Source organism: Scardinius erythrophthalmus (assembly GCF_964197995.2).
Source record: "Scardinius erythrophthalmus genome assembly, chromosome: 6".
Classification (NCBI taxonomy): Eukaryota; Metazoa; Chordata; class Actinopteri; order Cypriniformes; family Leuciscidae; genus Scardinius; species Scardinius erythrophthalmus.
Window position 1 is genome coordinate 5,208,637 of NC_138226.1, and position 23,383 is coordinate 5,232,019.

The 23,383-nt window shown below is 38.0% G+C and overlaps 2 protein-coding genes across 3 annotated transcripts; both read left to right on the plus strand.

Annotated features, from left to right (window-relative positions):
• Positions 1–11,293: 11,293 nt before the first annotated feature.
• Positions 11,294–15,315, plus strand: dhrs9 (dehydrogenase/reductase (SDR family) member 9). Its single transcript, XM_081368043.1, has 5 exons — positions 11,294–11,449; positions 12,631–12,945; positions 13,287–13,545; positions 14,782–14,945; positions 15,021–15,315. The coding sequence occupies exons 2-5, from the start codon at positions 12,633–12,635 to the stop codon at positions 15,242–15,244; spliced, it is 960 nt and encodes a 319-aa protein (XP_081224169.1). The 5' UTR covers positions 11,294–11,449; positions 12,631–12,632; the 3' UTR covers positions 15,245–15,315.
• A 1,924-nt stretch (positions 15,316–17,239) lies between these two features.
• Positions 17,240–23,383, plus strand: rdh1 (retinol dehydrogenase 1). 2 transcript variants are annotated; one of them, XM_081368042.1, is made up of 5 exons: positions 17,240–17,329; positions 18,161–18,482; positions 18,943–19,201; positions 21,245–21,408; positions 22,977–23,383. In XM_081368042.1, exons 1-5 carry the CDS (start codon positions 17,327–17,329, stop codon positions 23,207–23,209), a joined length of 981 nt encoding a protein of 326 aa, XP_081224168.1. In that variant the 5' UTR covers positions 17,240–17,326; the 3' UTR covers positions 23,210–23,383. The 2 variants fall into 2 exon arrangements, with proteins under 2 accessions (XP_081224168.1, XP_081224167.1); XM_081368041.1 differs by lacking the exon at positions 17,240–17,329 and adding an exon at positions 17,859–17,880 and having other exon boundaries at positions 22,977–23,348.

Consider the following 23,383-nt stretch of genomic DNA (forward strand, 5'->3'; position numbering starts at 1 on the left):
AAATGAACTGAAGTGCAAGAAACAAACACATAGGAAAGAAAAGACAACTAAACAAAACATCATACTGACAGGTGTGATTATAGAATATTTTTTTTTGTTCATGTCACACATATATATACATATATATACATATATATATATATATTAAAAAAAAGTTATATAATACCATTTGGTTCCAGTATCATAATAATAATCAGTAGTTGTTTTGAATAATGTTCCCCCTTATCTACAATTGCATTCAGACTAGATTAATAAATGCATCATGTACAATCATAATGGTGATAGTTTAATAACCTAGCGGCCAAAATTGTTGCTGCATACCCGTCTGACACTGGGTAGTTGCGCCCCTGAGTCCATACAGTACTATGTAATGAATTTATATTAAAAGAAACTTTAATTAAATTACAGAAATTAAAATCAATCCTTTACAGTAATTAAATAACTTAGTACTGAGGCTGATTTATACTTCTGCGTCGGACCTACGCCGGAGCCTCTACGCTGTAGGCAACGCGTTGGTTTTCATTTATACTTCTGCGTCGTTGTCCGCGTTCACGCGCACAGAGGGAACATGTGAAACCCCGAGGGAGCGGTCCTAGCAGACCAATCACAGCGCTTGCGTCCGCGTAGAGTTGACGCGTTGTTACATTTTTGGAGAGGTGCACGTCAGGGTACGCCGAAGGGTACGCGCGCTACACACAGCCTACGACGTAGCTACGGCGTAAGTTCGACGCAGAAGTATAAATTGGGCTTGTAAGACATTGTAACTTGTAACTCACAACATTGAATACTGTATTAGGCTACTATTTCTATTAACATTTTAAGAGCCTTTAGGGCAAATTTATGATGCTAATAAAATGTACACGTATGGTGTACGTCAATCCTTATCGAAAGTGTACATTTACAAAACCTCTGAAAGTTAAATATCGAAAAATATATCATAAGGATGATAAAATAAAAATTGATTTGACATCTGGTGGCCAATGAATCACACAACATGCTAACTAACAAGTAAAAACAGCATAAAATCATATCAAGCAAAATGGCATGCATTTGCGAGCTAATTAAAGAGTTACAAATGGGTTGAACATCCATAAAACAGGCTTCATATATTTGGAAACAGCTACTGGTCTATGTGTCTTTAGGAATCTGATGTTATGGACTCAAATCATTAAATCAATTAGCAAAAATAAATTAAATGCTGTTAAAAGCAGGTATCATCTTGTGGGAAAGTGTGTAAAATGAGGTCAGTGACCGGGCGGTGAATAACTACAAGGTATTTTTTGACCTGTGATAAATCACTTATTACTTATTAATCAGTTTTACAGCTAAAGTGATACAAGCTGGTGCCGTTGTTTGCAATATTCTGCCATAAAGTTGCATCTTGCAACTCTCCCTCTCTTCATTGTCATTTGAACATCAGGTATCAATCCTTGTCATTAAGATATGCATTCTCAATTCAATCCTGAATGGCGCTCAACCCTGTCTCTACATCAAAATGTATGAAGTAAGATTAACAGTGTGTGAATAAGCCAGGTTTTAAATGCAAGACCCAGTTTTATGCATCAGCTCCATCTCTTTATGTGGTCTTAATGGGTCCTTGGCCTGAAAAGGGTTAAATTCTTAGAGTATTGATGTTTATTATACTTCCAGAAAGAGATTGACAAGAGATTTACCTGTTCATACACAGAACTTGATCCGCTGTCGGCATGTTTTTGGGTTGTCAGTCCTTGTATGAATGTTGCCAATGTCCTACTTTTCTGAGCAATCTTGAAACTACTTTTTAAGCAGCACTTCTCCTGTCGTCTCTTCAGGATGAACCGCTTAATTTACTTTGTCTGAATAACAGCATCTGCCAAAAGAGTCATTTGAATGTGCCTCAAATAGGAAGTGTCCAGCAGCTCTGGAGCTTTTTCAACTGCAGCATTAACAATAGCACAAGTGATTCCTGCGCACTGTACAAACACAGTTTCAAAGAAGTCTGAGGATGTTTCCTGTGTTTGGGAATGTGCTGTTTACACGATCCTAAACACAGGAAACTACTTCTTTAGAAACTGATCTCAGGACCTGGGTTGTTATCAACTAAAACTATTGAATATCATTGTTAACTAAAATGAAGTTAAAATAAAATACAATACAAAAATTAGATGGAAACTTAAATTAAACAAATTAGTTGTTGACTTGGTAACTGGAAAGAAAAGAGACTAAATTTGAACTCTAAAAATTATTTAAAATGATAAACGCATTCAACATAATTATTCAAATACACATACACACACACACACAAAAAAGCAAATTAAAAATATTAATAAATGATAAATAATAGCCTACTAAAATAACAGTTTGGACTGGAACAGCTCCAAATATTTTTTTTTCTTTAAGACTTTACAATAAGGTCTCATTAACATTAATGAATGCATTAACTAACATGTACTATAATGTGTTACGTAATGCAGACACTGGAGAGGAAGATGGAAGTGAGTTTATTGACAGTGATGAAATGAGCAGGGAGGTTAGAATCCAAATGATGATCTTGAGGGAGACACAGAGGAATTGAAGACACTGGAGACAGGGAGAATAGTCCACTATGTGTAATCGAGACCGGACCATGAGCTGGGTGAAGTGTGTGTATAAGTAGTGTAATGAGGGTGATGATGAGGTGCAGGTGTGAGTGATGGGGAATGACGTGCAGGTGGGAGCCAAGGAGGATGATGGGAGATGTAGTGCTGATCTGTGACACAATGAGCAATCTGTTTTTACAAGCATTTACTAATCTTTGTTGATGTTCGCTCATACAAATACATTCGTTCATTGTTTATTCATGTCAGTTCACAGTGTGTTAACTAATGTTAACAGATACAACATTTGATTTTAAAAATATGGTAAATGTTGAAATTAACATTAACTAAGATTAATAAATGCTATAAACGTACTGTTCATTATTAGTTCATGTTATGTATGTGGTTAACTATTAACAAAAGAAACCTTATTGTTACAGGCAGGGGCGCAACTACCCAGTGTCAGACGGGTATGCAGCAACAATTTTGGCGCCCCCCCCCCCAAACAAACAAACAAACAAACAAACAAACAAAGAAATAAATAACTGTGCCATGTAATGAGTGAGGAACGAGTGATAGTTAACAGATGAAATAAGTACAAAATTGTCATTTATTAATAAAATGTAACTATGCTTCACAGTGATGAATCCACTGCTGAGTGGACCTCTGTCCCTCTAGGGCTAGGGGGGTTCGGGGGCATGCCCCCCCGTAAGAAAATTTTGTGCTTTTTAATGTTGAATTCATCAATCCGGTACACTTTGAGAGTTCAAAATTAAAAGCTCCAACCCATATTCAGTGTGCAAAAAAAAAAAAAAAAAAAAAAAAATCAAACCTTTTTAAGTAACAGTGTCTGTCTACATTACAATAATACATAATAATAATAGTTATAATATTAATCCCATGATAGTAATAGCCATATATTGTAAAACAAATGCACTGAAAAATAAAGGAAACTTTCATAATTAGTTTCGTACTAATTTCTATACTTAACATTAAAGATGTGATTGGGCCAGCCCAGTGTCAATCAAGAAAAGAACCAATGCAACCTTTCAGCTGATCTGAAAAATGTCAAAAAAACTAACGCGGACTTTTTTTTTTTTACCAATGTATTACAACGGCACTAACCCAGCGCCGCCAGTTAAGCAAAACAAAACAAAACGAATGGGTCGCCGATGTACGAGTTTTATGGGCCGTTAAGACAAAGACAAAAAATAGCCTAGTATTAGATGTATCGGCCCAAAAGCACGTCGGCCCACCGGGAATCTCCTAGCCTACTACATGCGTGGACGTCACACTTTAAATTCTACCTGTTGCCTTTGACCATCCACTTGTTTAGCTGCTGGCACATCAATTGACTTTATCCTCTTTCTTTTTCTATTTCTATTTATAGTCCCGACAGCTTTTTTGCTTTATCCATCCTCTTTTTCGACCTGCTCGCTCAGCGCTCACGGCGCCCCCGCCTGCTCGCGATATTATCCCCCCCTCTCTATGTCAAAATTCTATGATGGAATCTTATGAATATCCTATTCTAGCCTGTTAGTCCTCTAAAAAGTTATATAAGATTGAGGAAATGCAGAAATTATTTAGAAACGCAGAACAGCAGCTACGTATAGATTAAAAAAAAATAAAAATAAAAATTACCATCGCTTTGGCGCCCCCCCTGGTGCTGCGCCCCTATGCGCATACCCACTTTTTGCGCCACTGGTTACAGGTTACTTTTTTTTCTTTCCCCTAGACCTAGATTGTATTTTCTGATATTTAAATCTCTGGGTCTAATTCTTTTTTTTTTCTTTTTTGTTTGTTGCAGTTGTAAATAAAAGAACAATCCTCTTGTTGTGGTGAGAGGATAGTGTGTTGTCACTCTACAGGTGATGTTCATTCAGCTGCATTTACAGACATTACACAATAGTAATAATAACAATAATAATAATAATAATAATAATAATAAGCAGGGCTTGACATGAACTTTTTTGCTCACCAGCCACTGTGGCTAGTGGTTTTCCAAAGTTACTAGCCACTCAGCATTTCCACTAGCCACAATTTTGACATCTATACCATGGGGAAAAACTGCAATATAGATTTTTTTTAACATTATCTCATAATTTGTCAGCAGGAATATTAGGCCGCTGTCACTTTAAGACCTGACGCACGGATCCATTACACTGTAACACATGTTTTCTTTCTCAACTTAAATTCACTTAAAACATAACTACAACATAAACATAACAGAATACTCGCCAATACCATAATTTTGACATTATTTTGTGTGTATTTGACTGTTTAAGTGCAATAAGCAGCGAAAAAATAACTAAATTTAGCACAGAGAGGCGGCTTTATGTGTGCGAATTGGTTGGGGGCACAAAATCTGTGGGAATTAGCCCCCACTAAATTATGCGCAATATACAAAATCCCACACTGAAATTTAAGCCCTGTAAGAGTGAGTGAGGAGAGGCGGGTTTGTGTGTAACTCTCTCAGAGAGATGAATGTAAAAAAAAGCACAGCTGGTATCGTTTATCTATTCTGTGGAAAATGAGTATTGGAAGAGTTTCAGATATTTCAGTATCAATATGTATCACTAGGAAATATAAGCTAACTACACCACCTCATTATTTAAGGCAGGAGGAGCCCTCTAGAGGTCACAATACTTGATTCTAAACAAATGTAGTTTGTAAAAAAAAAAAAAAATCCAACTCAGACCATCAAATGTTAAAAAGATTAAATAAAATTCACGGAAATAGGAAATAGCTCTCCTCAAGACTGCAAGAGGGTCAGGCCTGCTCTTATGGACCTACCACCTGTAAAAGACAGAAACAGAAGAAAACCCACAGCATACACAGCAAATAAGTAGTAACCTTTGAGTCACCATTTCAGTGCCAACCTTCAGTACACACCACCCAGCAGTGCCACACCACCCAAATCACCTACACCGAAGGAGGTTTAGTGTCGATGCAGGCCCGGCCCTGTACAAAATCACTGACCCGTAACACAAAAAGAGGAGAGCAGTAGCCTACCACAGAAACAAAAGCAAATGGCAAACAATTTTAAGATAACCACACTAATCAATATCAAATAACAATAAACCACAATATAAAACTAAAATATACAAGAAACAGTGGCTGATCTGCCCCTTTAACAATAAAGAAAACATGCACGTTATCAATACAGCCCACAATATAAAACCACCAAACAAAACATTTAGCTAAAGTACAACTGCAGCACAGTTACCCAATCTCAGCTCTCAATCCCCAAACATGATAGATAAAAGGTAGCCTATGATATTCAGCATTCCAACACGGCCGTCGGCCCATTGAAGGTACCGCAGCAATAAATGTTTGTCTGCCCCGCTTGCCAGTAATAAAAACCTCTTAAATAATCAACCTAAAAGAAGAAAAGATCACAAAGATGGAATTGCGCCATCAAGGCGCAGTCATTCAACGCAAACAAACCACAGAGGCTGCACGTCGAGCACAACAAACCAGAACTGCAGAAACCACACCACATGTTGCTGCAACAACCATTTATTCTGATATAACTACTAGCCACCAGTCCTGCACCTGAAACTGATTGTTGGCCAGTCTCCTCCCACAATAACTGTGTTTACATGAATCCTCGCCAAGACCATAATTTGACATTATTTTGTGTGTATTTGACTGTTTAAGTACAATAAGCAGCGAAAAAGAAGACAGTTGTATAGAGAGGTGACTTATGTGTGTGCATTGGTTGTGAGCAAAAAAATCTGTACAAAATGAGTAAAATGATGTGCAATATACAAAATCCCACACCAAATGTAAGCCTTGTAACACCAACAACATTAATCAACAACAAATGAAATGAGTGAGTGAGGAGAGGCGGGTTTGTGTGTAACTCTCTGATCATGAGAATGCGAGAAAGCGATCGTTTATCTATTCTGAGGAATATGAGTAGCCTTTTGGAAGTGTTTCAATCAATATGTATCGAAAAATCTGTATTTTTTGACAATACTACATTGCACTTAGTTTATAATTTCAGGCACATTTTTAAAAGACTACAACTGAAAATATAAAATTCAACCCGCCAAATTGGCTAGTAGGAGTGACTGCTGAAATCAACCCGCATTTGGCGGATCTTAAAGGAGAACTCTGGTCAATTTTAACATTGAGCTCATTTTTTTGTACATTTGGAGTGCTGTCAATACAGAGAACAACGACAAAAATCGGTGTTGCCTACACCGAGTTATTCTATTTTTAAAATTTGCACCCTGTTGCCTTCAATGGGGCAAGTTTTAAACCTGCTTTTAGCCTCTTAAAGGAGAACTTGGTAGCTTTTTTAACTTAATAAAACTGTCTAGAAATCATTTGGATGGTTAAACAACCTGTTCTGGTGATATTGGTGACTTTCCCCACTCCCCCCAGCGTTCCCAGGCGGAAAACCAACCTTGCAACTTGTTCACTACCGTCCCGGCAAGATAGAAATTGGAAGTCTCGTGAGAAGCGAGAACTAGAACGAGAACGAGCGCGAAACACAAATTGCTTTATGGCAATTCGACATAAACACACACGCATGTATGATGTATTACCAGATTACCCACCTCGGTAGACAAAGCTCCACACGATACAGTTGGCTTGCTCCGATCAAAACAAACGCACATAAGCAGCGGTAGAGAGGGGGAGGAGGTCGTCGCAAGTGAGTTTTTTTACGACTGTGTTGTGAAATATACGCCCCCCCACAGCTGTAGGGGGAGCTCGTGGGGAAAACATGCGACAACAAAAGGGAAAATCAGCGAAGAAGTGACTAGAGTTCGCTAGAGTTGCCGAGTTCTCCTTTAACATCCTTGATGTGTCATTACAAGTGCACAGGTCATGTGAGTGATCCCTTCAGAGTGAACACGAGTGAATCTGACTGCAGTAGATGTGAAAGATATGTATAAAAATGATGTTATTTAAGCCAGCGCACATACCTGTGTTTACATCCTGTTTTCGGTTGAAGTCCAAAGTAGTCGATTGAGTTCACGCGCAAGGATGTTAAGAGGCTAAAAGCAGTTACTTGCCCCATTGAAGTCAACAGGGTGCAAATTTTAAAAATAGAATAACTCGGTGTAGGCAACACCGATTTTTGTCGTTGTTCTCTGTATTGACAGCACTCCAAATGTACAAAAAAATGAGCTCAATGTTAAAATTGACCAGAGTTCTCCTTTAATGTCAAAAAAGCCCTTTTGCAAATGTCTCAAGTGGCTTGCTTTATTTCATAGCTGCCAACTCTCACGCATTCACCGTGAGACACACGCAATTGACACTTTTCACATGCTCTCACGACACACATCCATTTTCTCACGCACAGAAAAATCGCGAAGCAAAGAGGACACGGAGACCGACAGACTAGACAGAGCAGGTTACTTGTGATATAAAAAAAAATCGCAGCTCTCAGATTCTGTCACTTTCATTACGAAATTCAGACAATAAATACCGTTTTGGCGCTTGTAAATGTGACGCGACAGATCCCTAGCGGCACGTGATCCGATCCGATCATCATCTAGTAAATAACATTAAAACACAAATGAACACTGTTGAAAGATACAGTATAACTTACCGAAATGTATATTCCTCATACATAATATCGACCAATCAATCAAACAAAGGGGTCAATAAAACAGCTGGAGAACAATTATGTCACATAACATTTACCTCAGAAAAGCCATTTAATGACCATAATAATATAGGCTATAGCACGTTAGTTGGCTAGAAAAAAAGCTATAGAGAGTATTTTGCTAAATATGTGTACTATATTGCATATTTATTATATTTTTATATAAATATATAAAATATAAAAAAAGTATAATAAAAAAACGCATTATATTTAATTTGTGTTATTTTTTACCTTAAATAATACTGCCAGCTGATAGGGCTCTCTGTATGTTTACAGCATTAGGTGAGTTGTTTTTTTCTTGAGAAAAATGAATGCCTATCTTGTGTAGCCTACCTAATATTTATCCAAATGAGTCAATATTAAATCAAATCACAATAATTGAATTTAAATAATAAAAAAGCGCAGCTTACCAGAAATTGAACCATGTAAACATTGTAACATGTTGTCACTAAACCTAATAAAATTCAGTTTAGTTACTAAAATGTTTTGACAATCACAATACACTTATTGTGTGTAATACCCCCCCCCCCCCCCCCCCCCCGCGGACACCCCCGCAGCCCCCGCGGTGCGTGGGGGCCCCGCCTCTTTGGAGGGCCCCGCCCAGGCCCTTCTAAAAGGCGTTCACACACCACATAGGATAGAACGTGTTTTTGCTTTGAAAAACGCGGCAAATGAATTTGAGATGAATTTAGAATGCCGTGTCATGCTGGAGAAACGGCACGCAAAGCGTGAAGGTAGTGCAATGATTGAAAAAGTACGTGAAAAACTCTTAATAATGCTAAATAATTTTCTAAAACAGCAATCAGGGAAAATCAATTTTCTCTTACATTTGACTTGTCATTAACACTATAGCCTACAGTGATGCGCGGGTTGATCCAAAATGAGCGGGTGCCTGCGGTCACCCGCGGTTACGAGTCATCCAAAAATATGTTTAATGATATTCGGGTCGCGGTCGGCCAGGTCGTTTGAAATAAAGATGCCAATTAAATCTTTGTAATTTATATATTACTAGACACTATTTTCAATGAAATACATAGGTCTACACTTTATTGGCTGAATAACTGGCAAGAAGTACGATGACGCACGAGCTCAGTCTGCAGGTAGAGATGGAGGCGGCAAGAGAAAGGGTGAAGACTGGGGAGTGGAAGCTGTGGGAGTGTGGGAGACATTTGCGGAAATAATGAAAGATGATGACCAAAGTGCTGGTTTTGTCATGTGTACTTCTTGCGATGCTATTTACACATTTGATAGCCACAAAACTGGCACGACCAACCAGGCACGGCGCCAGGATTTCAGTTTTGGATAAGCCAGAGCCAGACCAATTGTGGGTGGGCCTTAAATTAAAAACGTTAAATAAAAAAATAAAAAACGTTATCCAATCACTGCTTAACTTAATAAAAAAAAAATATTGACTAATATAGCTGTTATTATCTGTGCGTGCGTATACATAATATAGATTTTAATAGCTTGATGCTCTTTAAATATTTTGTTGCATTGTTAAAAGTTTCGGTGCATAGGATGGACCTATCCGCGATCGCTCTCCATGGTTCTGACCAAAGAAGAGCGCTTTGGAATCTCCATTACGCATCATACCTGGGCTGCATTTTCCGAAAATATTGTCTATTAGCGCGCTACGAAGACTCTTAAGGTATAACTTAACTAAAGGTATACTACCACTAATGTATAGGCTATCATATAGGCGTCTTCATCATCCACTCGCGAGGCAGAGCTGCTGAGAGGCAGAGGCGCTGGCGCCCTCCTAGCAACGGCGCTGTTCTCTTTTTAAAAGATTTTCGTTTTGTATAAATTGTATCTTAATTTTGATCAATGTTTTATCAATCAATTGTCTACTTTTAAACGAAAATATTCAAACCAAAATAAATAGGCTACTCTCTGATTATGTAATCAAAATGAAATGTGCATTTCTCTCTGGCGTTCATGGCGAGTCCGAATTGTCAACTTCATCTTTGCAGCGACACAGAAAACACCAGTTTATTACTAAACAATTAAATGTCTCCTTGCTAATTTAGACACATTCATAATCATTACTTTAACCGGTTCTTTGTGGCAAGCTTTATGCGTGCGGTCATAACGCTTATTATCCATAGGCTATAGCCTATTTAAGTATGCTAATTAAATTAATATAAAGGGGCGATTTGTCCACGAATGGCTTAAATGAACAACTACTAGTCGACTAGAAAAAATAACAATTAGTCGGAGGTAGCCCTTATTCCACAAATTTTCGAACCAGCAGGCCATTCTGGGTTGAGCGAGCGACCCTGCGGAACGAGTGAGCGGAGCGGAATAGGTTCAGCTCTCCGCTCACGAGCTCGGAACAAACCCGAACCTCACTGTCTGCAAAACTTGCACAGAAACATCAAAATAGACATAGCCAGCTTTTTAAAATTGTTGTTAAAACTAAACATTTAGACTATTTACAAATTATGAGCTTATTGACGATTTTTTATAATTCTTGACAAAATTAGAATAGCCTGGGCTATATTCTTTTTTTTCCCAACGACGCAACGAAGAGCATTTACTACTTTTAAAAAATGCGGGTCAGGAAGCGGGTCGGGTACAATATTTTCTTTTTCTTTTTTTAGCGGTCCGAGTTGCGGGCGGGTTAGTTTAAAACGTCGGTCGGGTGCGGGTTGTTTATACATTGACCCGCGCATCACTGATAGGCATAGCATCACTGCTGGTGGGAGGGGCCCCGTCGCCTTCTTTGCGGGGGGGCCTCAGAGATGTGCGGTACGCCACTGCCTACCAACAACATCATCATCGTTTCAAGCTGCTTTGCAACTGTTATAAAAATGTTAGAGAGAAATGAGAGACATTAATCTCTAGTTTTACCAGATCTTTTCAATGCTATTGACATTTTCTACAAGCGGCCGAACTTTCCAGGGAGTGTGTGGGATTCCAGTGCGCCTGAAGAGGAAACTCTGCTTTCTGATCATTCAGCGCCCCCTGCAGGAGTTGATTGGTTCAACTGTTGAACTTGAGCAGAACGCAACGCGCTCAAGAGAGTTCAGTGCAAGAGTTAAAAAAAAAAAAAAAAAAAAACCACGTGTGTTTCATGACAGCAGGAACAAAACTATGTGTTACATAATCTATTACTTTAGTGCCAGATACAAAGCAGTGTCAGATACAAAGCGGCAAGGAAGAACAAACACCCTACACTAAAAAGAATTCCCACACTACTGAGACAGACAACTGACAATAGCCTACTAGAAACAGTAGCCTATCTGATAAAGCTGACTTCTAAAAGACGGTGAGTAGTAGGCTATATACGGGCGGTTTGTAGACTGTTTTGCAAGTGAGAAAATTCCAGTTGTTAGTGATGTTTGCAAAAGATCTCTGTCAGGGCATTTTTCGAGTAGCCTAGCCTATTAATCACGCGTTTTCTTATAATGACATTGATGTTGCAACAACGTTAGCTTGGTTTCTTTCTTTTGTTCTTTCCAAGTAGCCTATGCAACGACAATACAGTTGGCTATCGTTCATTTGCACGTCTGTTAGTGAAGTGAAGTCTAACTCGTTTGTGGGAATCGGTTCTTTTAAACAGTTCATTTCGACAGAACAGGTTCAAAACTAACCGACCGGTTCTTATGCGCCACGTGGTCCCGATATCTGATGTGTCATGTTCAAAACAGTTTCAATAAACCCGTCAACCTAATGTGATAAATAAAAGAACATCTAAGTAGATATTTTTATTACATTTGTAATTTCATGTGTCCTACAGTTCAACTGTTCAGTTGCAGCCACGATTACAACGCTCATAGAAACAAGTCATTTCGAATCTAAATCAATTGTATTTAATAAACAACACTAATGTACATCTTACAGTTAAGTTATAGCCTAATTAAATGACGTATTAAAACCAACTCTATTTCGTATGTGCATTGATAAAACTTTTAATGTTGTATTAGGCATATTAGTTAGGCTACATTGCAGTATGCCTACTTTTCTTTCTTTTTTCTTTTTTAATTATTGAACTTACATCGAATTAAATTCTCGTCAAATTGGATTGCTTGAAATAAACGCTTCAATGAATTGACTTCATGGTGAACAAATCTTTCAAAAGCGGCTTGTATGAACCGGTTCAACTGATTCTTTGACTAAATCCGAATCAAAAGAACGATTCGTTCACGAATCTGCACAATTCCTCAATATGGAAAGTTAAATAAACAGAGAAACGTAGAATTATTATTCCTTTATTTATAATATACTGCCATAAATCTTTTCTTTTGCATTTACTTCTACAAGTTCTTCATACTGTTTTGCAATGTCCTACAATAAGCCAGTTAATGGTTCACTACAGTAGGTCATGTAGCCTACTTTATTAGAGGAGCTTTGACCAAATGCGTGCTCTCTCGTCTATGTTATTGATTTTGGTGGAGTTGCATGAATGTGATTCCTCTTTTCTGATGAAAATTTAATTTTCTTTTGCAGACATGTTCCTGTACATTTTTGGTCTCATAGTCTTGCTCTATGTCTATCGGTGGTTCAGAGAACTGGGAAGAGTTCCCAACAAATCTGAGAAGTTTGTGTATATCACAGGCTGTGACACAGGGTTTGGGAATCTCTTGGCCAGACACCTGGACACAAAGGGTTTCCGTGTCATCGCTGGCTGCCTCACAGAGAAGGGAGAGGTTGAGCTGAAGAAGGCCTGCTCCGACAAACTCGCAGCGCTGCGTTTGGATGTCACTGATAATGACAGCATTAAAAAAGCCACTGACACCATTAAAACCCTGGTGGGACAGAAGGGTAAGTCACCGAAACAGATGGTGCTGTTCTGACACTTTGCCTTCTATTAGTTCTGAAAACTAAAACTTAAATATCCCTAATTTTTCAGTTGATGGAAAATAATTTTAAATATCAGGATAAAGTAGTCAAAATAAATGCTTTTTAATTTAATTAGTTGCATAACTTGTAATGATATTTCTAATATTATCCTATTTACGCTGTGTTTTTTCATAGTGTTCTTCAATGAAGCTGTTGTTCAAGTAGTTTCTTCACATATTACGCAATCTCTTGTAATGAAAGAAAACGGTTGTATTTTGTAATTTGGTGTGTGTGTGTGTGTGTGTGTGTGTGTGTGTTCGCAGGTCTGTGGGCCGTGGTCAACAACGCTGGTGTCTCTTTCCCAACTGCTCCCAATGACTGGCTGGATATTGAGGACTTCAAACAAATGATCAATGTCAATCTGATCGGGGTTGTTGCCATAACTCTGAGTGTGTTACCGCTCATTAAGAAAGCCAAGGGTAGAGTGGTCAATGTGGCCAGTGTGTTTGGACGGATTAGTACCCTGGGAGGGGCGTACTGCATTTCTAAGTATGGAGTCGAAGCTTTTAATGACAGTCTAAGGTTAGTATGTCCCGTAACCACTGAATGATTCTTCTGGAGACATAAACTGATCAGAAGAATTCAGATTCAAAGCATTTCTCAGATACAAACCAATGTAATATGTGACCCTGGACCACAAAACCAGTCACACAATCACATGGAAGCTGAATAAATAAGCTTTCCATTGATGTATGGTTTGTTTGGATTGGAGATACAACTATTTGAAAATCTGAAATCTGAGGATGCAAAAAAATCGAAACATTGAGAAATCTCCTTTAAAGTTGTCCATTTATTTTCGCGATTGTGCTGCATTCACTCACAAAAATAAATGTTTTATATATTTACGGTAGGAAATTTACAAAATATCTTCATGGAATATGATCCTTACTTAATATCCTAATGATTTTTGGCATAAAAGAAAAATCTATCATTTTGACCCATACAATGTATTGTTGGCTATTGCCACAAATATACCCGTGCGACTAATGACTGGTTTTGCGATCCAGGGTCACATATGTGGGTGTGGCCTGTGGCACACTTTGATTAATCAACATATGTGACCCTGGATCACAAAACCAGTCTTATGTCGCACGGGTATATGTGTGGCAATAGCCAACAAAACATTGTATGGGTCAAAATTATAGATTTTTCTTTTATGCCAAAAATCATTAGGATATTAAGTAAAGATCATGTTCCATGAAGATATTTTGTAAATCTCCCACCTTAAATATATAAAACATTTATTTTTGTGAATGGATGCAGCACTATCGCCAATAGAAATGGACAACTTTAAAGGCAATTTTCTCAATATTTCGATTTTTCTGTACCCTCAGATTCCAGATTTTCAAATAGTTGTATCTCGGCCAAATATTGTCCTATCCTAACAAACCATACATCAATGGAAAGATTATGTATTCAGCTTTCAGATAATGTATAAATCTCAATTTTAATAAAATTACACATAAGACTGGTTTTGTGGTCCAAGGTCACATATATGTTATGAATGCAAGGTCCAAACATAACAAAACATTCTGCAATTAATTATCATGATAATTAGTTCAATTAGAGCATTTAAGTAGCTTTCATAAACACGCCATAGAAACAAAAACTGGTGTGCATCTTGAGACAAAACAATGACATATTTTAGGATTTGTCAAGTGCCATGAAAGTGCAAGTTCAGTTAAAACAGCTTAAACATGCATTTTAGTCTCGGACTAGCTTAAACCTGGTCTTCATGTGTTTTTCTTTGTTCTGCAGGAGGAACATGGCACCGTTTGGAGTGAAGGTTTTATGCATTGAACCTGGATTCTTCAAAACAAGCGTTACTGACTCCACTATCTTTGAGAGTCATATGCACAGATTATGGAAGAGGTTGCCTGAGGAGGTGAAGGATGAATACGGCAGTGATTTCATAGACAAAAGTGAGTTCAAATCCAATAACCAGTTTCAAATAGCAATAAAGGTCAGAAAGTTATAACTAGTAATTGTGTTTGTAGCAAAAGTGGTGATTAAGGAGAAGTTTGAGAAGATTCTGGATCCAGATCTGATGAAGGTGGTGAGCTGTATGGAGCATGCTGTGGCCGCTGTCCATCCTAGGACCAGATATTCTCCAGGCTGGGATGCCAAGTTCTTCTGGCTGCCTCTCTCCTACATGCCGACCTTCATCTCGGATGCTTTCGTCTTGAAAACTTCTGTTAAACCTAAAGTTTCAGTTCTGTGAGCAGAAACAGCAGTGCTACGCTCATGCAGCATACTGAGACATATAATATCAGACAAAAAAAAAAAAAAAAAAAAAAAATATATATATATATATATATATGTGTGTATATAATAATTAATACTTAATGTACATTTTTACAATATTTAATTATTAAATATTTAATTTCAATACAATTTTAAAATCTCTAACATTTGTCTTCTGGTTTTGATTTTTCATTAAAGGGTCATTTCACCCATTTGAACATTGTTTTTTATTTAAAGTGGGTCATATATGTAGTCGAAATGTAAAATAATTTTTGAATTTGGTGCCTTCGTGAACGAGAAAAGACAAAAAATAACTTCAGAACGCATTTGTATGAAAGACAACAACTCCCACAATGCACCACATTGCACAGCTCCGCAAGCCACTCCCACTAATCCAGAAAGCGCATATCTGCCTATAAGAGAAATCACTCTTCCGTCTACAAGGCTAGCTACTACCAGAGCTTGAAATTCATTTCAATTTCACACAAAATGTCTAGTTAGTTGGCGAACTCATATAGTGCATTACTCCTCGTTTGTATTTCTTTCGAAAAGGTGAATTATTGCATGGTACCTGGATGTTCAGTCAGAACATATGCGGTGCGAAACTAGGATAGTTCTCAACACAAACGTCCGTGTCCTCGTCTGATTCAGAGATTTCGTCCAGGAGAAATTGTCATCGTTGAAATTCTTTGCCGCAGACGGACTCTATCTCTGTGTTCGTAGCGGTTCGTAGCTGCATTGTGAGATCACCGGCGCCACCGGTCCGCCCTAACCCGAGCCAGTCCGGGCTCCTCGTCCGCGGCAGGCAGGTCTTCTGCCTCGGCTGCTCTTCGCTATAATGCGGCTTGTAAAGGTAGCCACAAACACCTGATTCAAGCATCAGACTTCCGAAATCCTCTTCTTCTATATCATATTGAGCACTCTCCTCCGCTATTGTCATAACTTTACATCTGTCTCCACAGCGCCTGTTAGCTTAGCTTCAAACAAGATGGAGGATATTGCTTTCAGTTTCAGAGAGTAAAGTCCCACCCACTGATCTGTAATAGGTCTGTAGCGTGAGCGCGCCCCACCCTGGGAAAGATGAGAAACTAGTGTCTGTAGTCTTAACAGAAATCCCCCCCTCTAACACTTCCTCCTACAATGACGCAAAATGACGATTTTTGCGTCATTGTAGGAGGAAGTGTAAGAGGTAAATAACAGATTTCTCCCATCTCAGGGGAAAATGAGAGAGTGTTGCACGACCATTCAATAGTATGACTGGGTTTCTAACAATGCAAAGCTTAATGCAAATGGGTGAAGTGTCCCTTTAAGGATTTGGTAGATCACAACAAAATAATTCTTCTTAAAATGTTACTGCATTTCAAAAGTCAAATATCCTCTCATTATCTCCAAAATAAAACTTTCTTGAGTAAATATGAAACCAATGACATGATTATGTAAGCACAGAACTGAAGGCTATCGAAAGTCAGCAGCAAAGACATTGGTTAATAAAGTGAGATTAAATACATAAAGTATATTTGTGTAATTTAACATTTCATTCTTGCAGGTTTGTATTGCGAGTTTGCATTTTCACTGTTTTTATTCATTTTGAGGTATACATGTTCACATTTAATCTAGATCTACAATAAGCATCATGTTCACACACAAACGCCTCTGCACCTTTACTCCTGATTTCTCTCCCATGTGGGGACAGGAGAGCTGTCAGTCTATAAATGAGAAAACGAGGTAACTTGCATTATTTTACTTGGAAACTAAAGTAATTTGATTTAGTAACTCAGATTACATAATGCATTACCCCAGCACTGACCACAGGTAGCCTATACAGCATGGCCACAAAAATCAAAGTTTGAAGGTTTAGAAGCTAAACGAGGCCAGAGTTTGTTGCACAACTTTGTTGACGTTTCTAGAGTTAGGTGTTCATGTTCAAGAGAGAGACCTTTGACCCTGCAGTCAGCTCGCTGTCCTTGAGCTCTTCAGCTCAGTGGGATCAGGACGGGAGTGCCGAAACAAAAGATCTACTAGTTTTCACGCTGAAGAAATATTGACGACTGCACTAGTCATGGTACGTCAGTCTATTCTGAGCATAATCAAGCAACTTGTGTCTTTATTTCATATAGCAGGGATTAATGTGTGCATGATTTGTTAATTTATATTTCAGTGTTCAAGGCTATAAATAATTTTTGCAACAAATGATTGGCAGAAAAAAAAACATAGTTGGGACGCCACCTATTGGCTTTTTGAATGATTTGTCTATATAATTACATGTTTTTATTTAGCATTTTAAACAGTTTAGATTATAGCTGTTTAGTTTCTATATAGTAGGCTATATATATAGCGTGTGTCAAATTCAGTGTCATTTAAAGAGATAGCTCACCCGAAAATGAAAATTTTGTAATCACTCACACTAACATTTAAAGTTGTTCCAAACCTGAAATATTTTCTTTCTTCTGTTGAACACAAAAGAAGATGTGTTAAAGAATGTTGGTAATCAAACAGTTAACAACACCCATTGACTTCCATGGTAAAAAACATCTGGTTACCAACATTATTCTTTAACATATCTTCATGTTCAACAGAAGAAAGAAACTCATACAGGTTTTGAACAACATGAGGGTGAGTAGCCTAAATTATGACAATTTTTTTTAATTTTGGGTGAACTATCCCTTTAAGTCATGGACATGTCTCTAGTAGATACTTTTTTCTTTTTTCAGTATTTCTCATTGCAGTATTTTTGTACACTACTAAGTGTAATCATATCTAATTGGTAAAAATGATGAAAATCAGTAGGCCTACAAACATTTTTTTTTTTTTTAATGATCATAGTAAGCACTCATAAACAGTTGGACAGGTGAGTGTGTATTCAGCACAGGTTGCTCCATCATCTCCCCCGCAGGTGCTCTTCTGCTGGCTTTCACTGGCCGCTGTCGCGCTCTTCGCCGCGGTCTGGTGGTTCTTCAGAGACTCCGGTCGCATCACCGGCATCCACGAGAAACACGTCCTGGTGACGGGCTGCGATAGCGGCTTCGGAAACCTCGTGGCGCGGCAGCTCGACCAGCGCGGGTTTCGTGTAATCGCCGCGTGTCTCACCGAACCTGGCGCCTCCAGGCTGCGCGCGATGGCCTCCCCCAGACTGATCACGCTTCTGCTCGATGTTACCGACAGCGCGAGCATCAATCGCGCGGTGGAGCGCGTGCGCACGGAGACCGGGGAGAGAGGTGAGACGGGGGATAGATAGTGTGCCAGCTCGAGGCAAGCACAGCTAGAGATAAAGCCGAGATACAGGCTCTCTGACGACCACACAGCCCTCAGACCAACTCGTAAATCTCTTGGACAAGAGCTTTTAGTTGACCTGGAGGAGCATCTGCAGCGAAATGCCATTCTCATACCAAAACTGCATCATTTATTAGCCTATACAGAATGCCATACATTCACGTAATGCACCTGCCATTTGCACACTTTACTGACCTTTGACCCTAAATTGTGCGGTTTGCATGTACACTACTTTTTATTGCTTAATCTTATTGAACTTTTACACGTTAAAGAGACATATATCCCTGCCTTGCACAAGAGTGCAAAGTAGGCCTGTGTCAGATTGAGATTAGATTGAAAAATAAAATCTATACATCTACGCAACACTAAAAAGAAAAAGAAAAAAACGCTTCTTTCTTGTGTCAGGTCTGTGGGGTTTAGTCAACAACGCTGGCATCTCGGTCCCCATCGGCCCCACAGATTGGATGCAGCTGGAGGACTTTAAGAAGGTTCTGGACGTGAACCTCATCGGCGTCATTGAGGTGACGCTGAAGTTTCTTCCTCTGCTGAAGAAGGCCCGGGGTCGGGTGGTGAACGTGGCCAGCATTCTGGGCAGACTCTCACTCATCGGGGGAGGATATTGTCTCTCTAAATTCGGTGTGGAGGCGTTCTCTGATAGCTTGAGGTGTGTCTAGGCTTCTAATCTTTGAGACATGCAAACAAGACCTTGTATTCATGTGTTGCACTTGTTCTTTATCATACTTTTTAGTCCTTACAATTAAGAGATTCAAAAGTACAGATTTCACAAGTCATCGTTAAATGTATTTATTTATAAATATGTACTCATAAAACTCTTTATATTTCAATATAATAAATGTAGTAAATAAAAAATTCTTGCTAACAAGCCAATAAAATTCCCTGGCTTTTATTAAAAACAGCCAACAAAATCCATTTCTAATTTGCCTATTACAACTGTTAGAGCTTCATAAGTACAGATTTTGCAGGTCAAATGTTAAAATAATAGTTCAAATTAGTTACATTTTTTAAAAGTTAAAAAAGTGAAACACTAAGAAATGTATTAAGCTACAAAAATATAAAAAATATCATATTGCTACTGTGATGGATTTTAATTAATCAACTTTATTTAATCAACTAACATTTGTTTCTCTTGCAGGAACGACATTCATATGCTTTTAAATGTTTCCAAACTCTTTGGGGAAAACTTGTGACTTTGATTGTGTGTGTGTGTGTGTGTGTGTGTGTGTGTGTGTGTGTGTGTGTGTGTGTGTGTGTGTGTGTGTGTGTGTGTGTGTGTGTTTGTGTGTATGTGTGTGTGTGTGTGTAAATAACAATTAGGGGAAGTGAAACTAGACCAAACCTTGTAATAAGTAATCACAAAATCAGAGTTTGCTTGTGCCAGTGACAGAGGAAAAGGTTAGGGCTTTTGAACCAATTGAACCAATCATATTGAAGGTGACATGTTAGTCTTATTTGTTTTCTCGATTCTATAAAAACTGTTGTATCCGTGTTTTCTGGTGGGATTCTCAATGGAATTTGTCTGAGATCCTCCGGCCTTGCTTCTTGGGAGAGATTCCCTGAGAACTGCTCGGGAAGATCTCCTGGCCGTGATTAAAGCATTTAAAGGACATTTGCTTAAGTCTGTTTGTTGATAATTCCTGCGCAGGAAGCTAGTTTAGGAAGCTAGTTTAGGAAGTAAGCTAGTTTAGGGAAGCAAGTTAGAGTAAGAAACTCGGCCAGTTGTCGACTGAAGACGCAAGAGCTAGAGCATAAAGGTATTGGGTGTCGATTAGTAGACACCCCAGTTTAAGGTATTGGTGTCGATTTGGAGATGCCCCAGATAGTTAGGTTTAGGGAAAAATCTACCACACTACCAAGACGTGAAGTACATCTGATTTCTTTTCTTTTTTTTTAAGTCTAACTGGCCACGAAAAGGTATACTGATGTTGCAGGTCATGGCCTAAATACATTTATTTATTTTCAAATACAAATAAATAAGTATATTGTATGTATTTCAAAATATTTTAATATAAATAAATATGCATGTATATACAGTTTGTATGTGTTATAAATATATAACAAGCAACTGTTAGATCTTCAAAAGTACAGATTTCGTACAAATGTCATAGTTTACATTTATTTATTTATTTATTCAAATATAAATACATTTCATGCATTTATTAAAAATGTTAAAATAATAATTATAGTTAAAATATTAAAAAAAAAAAGTTCCAAATTTGAAAATAAATAAAATATATTACAAAAAATATATATTATATTGCTAACAAGACAATAAATTACTCTGATTTTTTCTTTTTTAATCCACAAAATGTATTTCTAAGTGGCCACAAAAGTACAGATGTTGCAGGTCATGTCTTAAATTTATTTATTTATTTTCAAATATAAATAAGTATATTTATGTGTTTATTTATATTTCAATATAAATAAATAAATAAATATGTATTACAAATATATATATAAAAAAAATTATATTGCTAACAAGCCAATAAAATGAAATTCTAACTGGCCACAACAACTGTGGTGATTTGTTCTTGTGAGACTCGTATCAATCACCATAAGAAAGTCTTTCTGAAGTTAACTTTGAAATTCTTTGACTTTTCATTGAAACGTTTAACCCATACCCTTATTTTAACTTCATTGAGATTTGCATCTAAAATCTTTTTTCCTCCCTCTCTCTTGCTGTTTTCAGGAGGGACATGATGCACTTTGGAGTGAAGGTAAGTATCATCGAACCAGGCTTCTTTAAAACACAAGTGACAGATTTGAGCCTCATTGAAGATGATCTGAAGAAACGGTGGACTAACCTGCCAGCAGAGGTCAGGAGAGCCTACGGAGACTCGTACCTGCAGGACTGTGAGTGCTTCAGATGGGATTTCAATGCAGATGTCATTCAATATTGTATTTTGGACATGTATATAATATCATGATGCATAGTTAAAGGAATAGTTAATGCAAACATTCACACAAACTGTGCTCATAGCTCATCCAACAAAACACGTGACTCACAACTTATTAAATGTCATTTAGCATTAGCATGTTGGTAAGTTAACACCTCTATACTCTACTAATACAGGGTTCTCAAGTTTTATCAAAATCTTGGAGTGAGATCACATGCGGTTGGGGGAGGAGCCCTAATGGAGCCCCGCCCCCACCTGTCCCCGCCCCCCAATTTTACCCCTTGTTCATAATTAACCAGCACAAATTAAAAATAACAATTGGTAAATCTGATAAATGACAGAGCAATTAATCACATCAAATATACTCTTTAATGTTATATTTCAAAATTACAACTAAGTTACAAAAATTACAAAAATATAACAAATTGCTCCAAACAGTTTGGAAAAACAAATATTTTTGCATTTTGAATGTGTCTAGTCGAAATGGTATAATGATTTATTGTGTGGTGGGACATTGAGAACAAATGACATATTATTAAGGTATGTTAGTGTGTTTGTGTGTGTGTGTGTGTGTGTGTGTGTGTGTGTGTGTGTGTGTGTACACACAAGAGTACACACTCCAGCTTATGAAATGTGTTTTGTGTTGCTAGTGTTTGAAAAATACAAATGCATGGCAATCAATGATTAAAGTAACGTTATGTTTTGACAGGATATAAAATATTACCCAGAGCACTCTTGCTTTAATATGTATGTCTTAATGTAACCAGAAATACTATTAATACAGTATAATATATAATATAATTTAAAATAAAATAAATACATTTAAATTTATTTAAAATAAAATGAAGAAATACATCTTCATTCCTTCCCATACCCACTAACATTTCCCTTAGTTTCAGATAATGTAAGCTAGCCAAACTGAGCCAAAGCTTCTGGCCTGGTTGCAAAGTAGTTGTAGAGTTTTTGACTGCATCAATAATAATGTATACTATGGGCTATATATGAAATGTTCCAGCCTTAAAAATGTTAGACGAGCTTTCGTCCAACTTACCTTCTCCATCACGACGTGTGTTCGCGCGATGTTGTTGGTTACCTAGTAACGAACGTACGGTGGCCGAGAATGTTCCGTCAACTTCCGTGTGTTCGCGCATCTATGTTGCCTAGTAACGAACGCAATCTGGCCGAGATACGTGCTGGCGGCAGGAAACTTCACTTTGTGTGCCCGCGCCTCATATACAACGTTATATATAAAGCTTGTAGGACAACTTGGTTGGCATTGCCTTTTCAGCGTGAGAAATACACGGTGTGGCGTGTGAGCGTGTGAACTGGTTGAATTGCGTGTGTCTCACGGCCAATGCGTGAGACTTGAGAACCCTGTAATACAGTTCACACACATTGGGTAAAACATCCAATGTTTAATTATATTAACCCAATTCATGATTTAATGAGTTAATCAGCCATCTTGGATAGATGGAAACGTTTTGGGGAAGATTCTCATGTCATTCTCTCAATCTTGTCCTCCAGATAAAAAGTTGCAGGCTTTTTCCATGAGGATTCTGGCCAGTAGTGACCTTTCCAAAGTGACGTCATGCATGCAGCACGCTCTTTCAGCACGTTACCCCCGAACACGCTACGCTGCAGGCTGGGACGCCAAGTTTCTCTGGATTCCCCTCTCATACCTGCCTAGTTGTGTAGCAGACGTCTTAATGACCTTTCTAACGCCTTCCCTGAAGAACATCGTTCCAGAGAATTCCTGAACAGGCCACTACACTCAACACATCAAGAAAAGCATCATCGTGAATTAATAAGAGGAAATATTCAAAGGGGTATTTTTGTCTTTGAAACTGTGATTGCTGTATGCAACAAATGCAATCAAATAAAGATGTATTTTATACAATGTGGCATATTCCATAAATAACACACACAACAGC